General features: G+C 33.2%; 1 protein-coding gene across 1 annotated transcript; it reads right to left on the bottom strand.

Annotated features, from left to right (window-relative positions):
- Positions 1-865: 865 nt before the first annotated feature.
- Positions 866-4,801, bottom strand: LOC141668530 (uncharacterized). Its single transcript, XM_074475433.1, has 2 exons — positions 4,530-4,801; positions 866-2,154 (listed from the first exon to the last, which is right to left on the bottom strand). The coding sequence occupies exons 1-2, from the start codon at positions 4,636-4,638 to the stop codon at positions 1,097-1,099; spliced, it is 1,167 nt and encodes a 388-aa protein (XP_074331534.1). The 5' UTR covers positions 4,639-4,801; the 3' UTR covers positions 866-1,096.
- Positions 4,802-6,767: the final 1,966 nt, after the last annotated feature.

Here is a 6,767-nt window from a genome sequence, read left to right as displayed (position 1 = left end):
ATTGTGCATGTATAAATTAAAGTCTAAACTTGCAAATACAATTCAAAAAATTTACGAAAATTGTATATTATTAATGAAAATAATTAAAATTATTTGAAAAATTCCGGCGACCCGACCGGCCCGATCTGCGGACCTAGTTTTTCTAACGAAATCCGGTATGACCCGGCTCAAATTTTTCTAAAAAAAGTCATGCCCAATTCTAAAAATTCACAATTTTTTAAAGCTCGTCCTGAATCCGGTTCAACCCGGTTTTTGTGCCTTTCTAGTCACACGCACGTCTTGTCTTTTTCCCAGATCTGTTTTTTAAGCAAAACAAAATTTAATTTTTTGGGTAATTTTATGCCAAAAAATGTATGATCAAATAAGCAGGTAATAACCAAAATTATCCAATTTTAAATGAAACTTTTGCAATAATATCAATTTACATAAATATGAAACGAATTTGGCAGATACATATTAACATGAAAAAAAAACTTAATTTTAAATAAATAATTTTTCTCGCACTTGGGGAATGCTTGTCACTATTTTCCAAAAATTTCTTTTTAATTATTTGTATATTAATTTTTATTTCAGTATGGATTTTGGCTCACCTCGACCAAAAACTTAGCTTCACCTTATTATTTATTTTTTCCTAAACTTGAGGAGCTGGCTTTCGCAGAGGTATATAACACATTTTGGGGTGTAGAAGGTTTCAAAGTTGTACCTGCCTTGTAACATTCATAACTATCTAATCCAGATTTCTCAGCATTCAGTTTAACAAGCATGTCCGACAAGTACCAAAGGGACAAACAGAGTAAACATCCACAATCATGTTGACTAAATGCAGCAAAGATATACACATTCAAGAATCAAGCGCACTAAAGAATGATTGCAGAATGGTCGATAAAGGTCTCTGAGATAACAGGATCGGACAGCAATATGAGTCACAAATTTCAGGTTACAAGAGGACATAACATTGACAAAAGAAGAGGGCAAATACATTTTCTACTCGGTTCAAATATTGATAAGATACATATATTTTTAGCAACAGCAAAGTGCATTCTGATTCAGTTTAACCTTCATTCAAAATGACCAGCATGCCTGACATAGTACCTTCCTAATAATTATGATTACCTCGGTAATATTGTCCCTGTGGTCTTGCCTTACCCCAAAATTGATGTGCTTCAAAGTCGGCACCTTCATGTTTCCAGCTTTTACGCCTGGATGTATTTTCTTGATACTCTTCTCTTTTGCGACATGCACCGGAGTGTATTCTGGGGTCAAATTTTTCAGTATCGTTATTTTGACTGGTTGACCATTTCGAGTTCCCAGAATTGTTTCCAAATTTAGTATATTTCCTATAATTTGAAGTTTCGCCAGGAAGCGGCCTCCAGGAGTCTACATTATCAGTATTTCCCCACTCATTAGATCTGGAATTCCCACAATTCCATCCACCAGAATTTTTCGAAGCATCTCCCCAGAAATCTACTTTATCTGTATATCCCCACTCATTAGATCTGGAATTCCCACAATTCCATCCAGAATTTTTCGAAGCATCTCCCCAACCTTTTTCATTCGGTGATTTAGAATGTAAAGCGCCTCGGTTCCAAGAATTTACATAATCAGATTCATATTTAGTTGACTCTCTCGTATCATTTAGCCCCTTGTTCCAACCAAATGGCTTATTCACAGAACTTCCCCATTTCTCGTCCTTTGACTCCAGAGAATCACCCCATTTTTTCCAACTCTGTGCTAAATCCTTTATATCTACTTTATCTTCCAAGCGATGAGATTCCCAAGGGTTATCCAAAGTACTCTTATTCTTATTATTACAAGCAGGAAGCTCATTTGAAGTTAAGTTTTCTGCTTCATCAGGATTAAAGTATTCCTTGTCCAAGTCCGACATCAGTCTGGGATCAATCTCCGGGTTCCAATCAATTTTACCAATAAACATATCCGGATCAGGTAAGGGAAGCTCACAAGGCAGGCTATTAATCATCGAACAAAAGCGCTGCTGGGCATCAAAAAGAGCATCTTTGGCAGCAGCATCATCCCATTTTAGCACATTCTCATAGCAGTATATATAGTTTTTAGCAGCGAGAACCTTGTTCCATGGAATTCCACCTAGAAGGCAAAACTTCTGCTCCCATGGAAGCGAACTGTTCTGTAATACCTCTGCAGGGGCAAAAGGACAGCAATAAATAAGCTAGAATACCATATCATATGCTTTATTATGAACTGTAACCACAAGAGAATAATCATAGATATACCATTGAACGCTCAGGGACTATGTGAAAGCGGCACTCTCTCCATGTATACATCAAAAAAGTTCACATCATTTTGGAAAAATGTAAGTGTACTACATAAGACAACAAAAAAGCGCCACGGACAGTGTTGTTAAAGGCGTGCTTAATGGCGCTTGGCGTTTAGGCGCAAGGTGCGCGATTAAAAAATGTGCAATTTAACGTGATTCTGAAATCTTCCAAAAGGCACTGGTGAAGCACTGAAGGGCACTAAAAAACGCTCATACCGGTAAAAGGCAGCAATAGCCTTAAAAAGAAGGGTATAAGGAAAAAAAACCTAAAGTGTTTCGCACAACAGAGCCACTCTACATCTCAAGTCTCTTAACGGTCTCTGCATCTCAGCCTCTAATAGATCAAGATGTTGAAGAAGAAGAGCGAGAATTTGAAGGGGTCGGAGATTGAGTTGGATGACACCGAAGCTTCTGAATTAAAGAATCTTATTGCTTCAGGCCTCATTATTGACATAATTATCATGTTTTTTTGTTATGTTTTGATGTCAAGTAATAGTTTCTTGTTAAATCTGTGATTGTTATTTTTTTGTAAAAAAAAGAGCGATTACTGATGATTTGTGAGTCGTGCTTTAAATCTGGTCTTGCGCCTTTAACAACACTGGCCACGGATCTGGAAGAATTAAAAATAGGACTTCAACTCATTCATACGTGAAAACATATCAAATCAGCAAAAAGCACAATTGAAAATATAAAATCCCTGCAAAACAACTCATGTTGTTCGAAAAGAGATAACAGAAATACGATCCAAGAGATAAGAAAAAATGGAATTTATATAGCATTGGAAAATATAGTTAAGAGGTACCTCCCCTTAGAATAAAAAGGAAAAAAAAATACATTAGAGTTACCTCCCCTTGGTAAACTAGGGAATACAAATATAATAGTTATTTAATATGACTCCAATTTCTACGGACAATTTAGAGAGGAAGGCGATCTATACTAATACTTCACAGGATGCGCATATCAGAGGAAGCTAAAGCTTAGTAGTAAGGACTAGTAACTAGAAGCATAAAAGTGAATTGTGGAGCTCTTACTAGGTCTAAGTTAAGATCAATTTTACGAATACAAAACTACTGAAGATCAATACTAAGTTAAGCATTAGAGTAACCTCCCCTTGGTAAACTACTGAATACAAAGCTATAGCTTTGGAAAATATAGATAAGAGGTACCTCCCCTTAGAAAACACGGGAAACAAATATACATTAGAGTTACCTCCCCTTGGTAAACTAGGGAATACAAATATAATACTCCCTCCGTCCCTCCCAAATGTTTACATTTGGGTTGGGTAAGGAGTTTAAGAAAAATGATAAGGTCGTGGAGGAAAGTTAAAAAAATGAGTAAAGTAGTGGGACCGATTAATATTATATGTATAAAGTGGGTATAGTGGAGAGAATTAGTGGATGTAGTTATTTTAAAAATTATAAAAACTTTACTATTTTTGGAAAATTTTGAAATATAAACAATTGGAATGGACATCCCAAAAAGAAAAGTGTAAACAAATGGAAGGGACAGATAGAGTAGTTATTTAATATGACTCCAATTTCTACGGACAATTTAGAGAGCAAGGCAATCTATACTAATACATCACAGGAATAGTAACTATAAGCATAGAAGTGAACTGTGGAGCTCTTACTAGGTCTAAGTTAAGATCAATTTTACGAATACAAAACTACTGAAGATCAATTCTAACTAATCCTCAAAATAATAGCCGTAAATAACTGTACATACTTTCAAAGAAACACCTTAATCATAGCCAACCTAATCTAATCTACTTCCCCAATTTGTAATCATATTCTAAAGAATAAACTGTGACGACAATCAACTCAAATAAAAGCTAATAACAACTTTCCTACTATAAAGATTTTCAAAGTCTTGTTCCTAATTTCCCATTTAGTTTCACACATTGCTCGAAACTCAATAACTAGGCATCTAAAATAACTTTCGACATTTGAAACAATAACACCTCTAGTAAAGAATCAATAACAAAACAGTTGATGATTCTAGTTAATTCATAGTTACTAAATTAAAATTCATTCCACAGCAGCATCGAAAACTCGTAACATAATCACCGAAACTGCATGAATTTAACTAATCATCTACTAACAAAAATTCATTTCAATTTCAATACAAAATTCATGCATTAATAAGCTGGATAATTGCAAATTATAATTAAAAAAAATATATTAATTAATTAAATTATTGCAATAAAAAAAAAGACAAAACAAATAATTAAAAGTACCTTGAGGATCGACTTTAGTTTGGTAATAAGTAGGGGGAGAGCGACGAGGATGATCGTCCCTGTCGTAACGGCGTGGGGCCCACCTCCGGCGATTATTCCACCGTCCCATTTTTAATATATTTATTTAGATCTGAAACTAAACAACATTAAAAGTTTGTTGTAATGAAGATTCAAGTGGAACTAGAAGAAGATAGAGGGGTTTGGAATGTGTGTGTGTGTCTGTGTATATATAGGAGAGAGTAGTGGGCCACATGTTAAATTGGGTTGAGAAGCTGTTTTAGTTTGGTTGTGTTTGTAAAACTAAATTAAATCAGTCTTATGTTTACAAATTGGGTTTACAAATGGGGCAAAACCACAGTTATAGTTGGACCTCGATAAATAAATATTTCATAAACAAATAATCTCATTAGATTAATAAAAAAATTTGAATTCAATATAATGAAAATTATATATTTTTAATTTCGATAAATTAATAATTTCGTTAATTAAATAAAATTTCTCGGTTCCGAACGTATTTATTTATCGAGGTTTAACTTGTACCTTTGAAATCATTATGTCTTCATATATTTTTATTTTTTTGAATAGATTTTTTTAAAAAATTTTGAAATATCTGCTCAGTTTGAGATAGCAGTAAGGAAGAAAGTGGACAATATTTGTAACCAAGACTTCTTAAATTTAATTAATTTACTTGCAGGATCATATTTTACGAGGATATGAGGTGATTTTAATTAAAAATTATTTTACTTTTACACAAAAATTGCTGTAAATTGTACTATCTCGTGTGAGAATTTGATTAAATTATTCACTAAAGGTCTATCCTCCAAAATCAATTAATTATTTGGCAGACTTTTATTTTAGTGATATTTGAGAGAATTTACCTAATAAATTTATTTTTTCAGAAAAAAAACACCAATTTTATTGGAAGAAGCACATACTCAAAATTTTCTACTCACCACCCCATAGATGAATTAAGACGGAGCGTATGATGTCGATGTAGTATCAGATGATAGTGTGGAACAGTCTCATAATTTCTTTATTTTCAAATGAAACTCGGTGTCTCTTTCCTTTATTTTCAAATAGAGGTCGGTGTCTCTTGAACACATGTCGGATGGATTTATTTGATGAGCACGTTGTTCATTGTCAAAACAACCGGTTTTCAAATATTGACATTACTTGGTATGTTAGGTCACACACTGTAGAAGTGGGTTAAATACAGTGTTTACTACAATCAAATCGAATATAAGAACTCAAGTAACAGAACACAGATTTTATTCAACACAATAAACTCTGTTACAAAGAACTGTTCTCTCTAAATGATGAACAAATTATCACGAGAGCTGTTAGGGTTAAAATGAATAATATTCTCGATTGTGATAACAACTATAGTGTAAACCCTATGTTGTGTTTATATAGACACATAGTTACAAGATAATCTTCTAATTGATATCAAATATGATTTTGTATCCTAAAATATATCAATTAGTTATCTTTTCCTCCAAGTCTTCTATTCTTCATAGAATTCTTCTCCATGCATATATCTTCTTGTTTTAGTCTTGATCTTCTTTCCTTTCAATCAGCCGCCTTCCTTATCTGAATGTCTTTCTTAAGTCCTGATATTATCTCCTGATAAATATCTTCTGATATCTTAAGTTCTGATAACTGAAGTTCTGATAATTTAAGTTCTGATATCTTAAGTTCTGACTTCAGTATAAGCACTGATTTCCAGTTAAGTCCTGATTTGTCCTGTTAGTTTAAGATCTGAAAAACTAAACACAAATCACTATTAGACATGACATCACAAATATATCTAACATGGTAAGAGACGTGTTATATGATGTATTGTGCAGAGCTATGATTCCAACTAAAAAGGAGGCACATTTTAACTTTCTTACTCCTTAACGTGAAGTTAGATCAACTCTTAGCACAGCTAATGTGTTAATTTATACTTAAAATGGAGGAAAATATACTTGTATTTATCTAACAAAGTTCTCCTATGAATGGATTTGAAAATGGGTTGTTTATATTTGGTCAGTCAGCTACAAAAGCAATTGAGACAATTTGACAGAACATCAAGTATTTGGATTTAAAAATATGTGTAAACATGATCAGGCATGTAAAGATAATCAAGCATGCAAAGATAATAAACAAGTATTTATGCCATTTACTTTTGATTTGAATTCCTGATTTCTGATATTGTTGAGTTTCTTATAAGAGTGCAGAAAATTGTGAATAAAATGT

The sequence above is a fragment of the Apium graveolens genome, chromosome 6 (assembly GCF_009905375.1).
Source record: "Apium graveolens cultivar Ventura chromosome 6, ASM990537v1, whole genome shotgun sequence".
In the NCBI taxonomy this organism is placed as follows: Eukaryota; Viridiplantae; Streptophyta; class Magnoliopsida; order Apiales; family Apiaceae; genus Apium; species Apium graveolens.
Note: the sequence above shows the minus strand (reverse complement) of the source record. Positions and strands in the feature narration are given on the sequence as shown.

Coding starts and splice junctions, on each gene's coding strand:
- LOC141668530 (XM_074475433.1), bottom strand. CDS start 4,638: ATGGGACGGTGGAATAATCGCCGGAGGTGGGCCCCACGCCGTTACGAC. Junction 2,155..4,529: donor AACTAAAGTCGATCCTCAAG/GTACTTTTAATT, acceptor TTGCCCCTGCAG/AGGTATTACAGAACAGTTCG.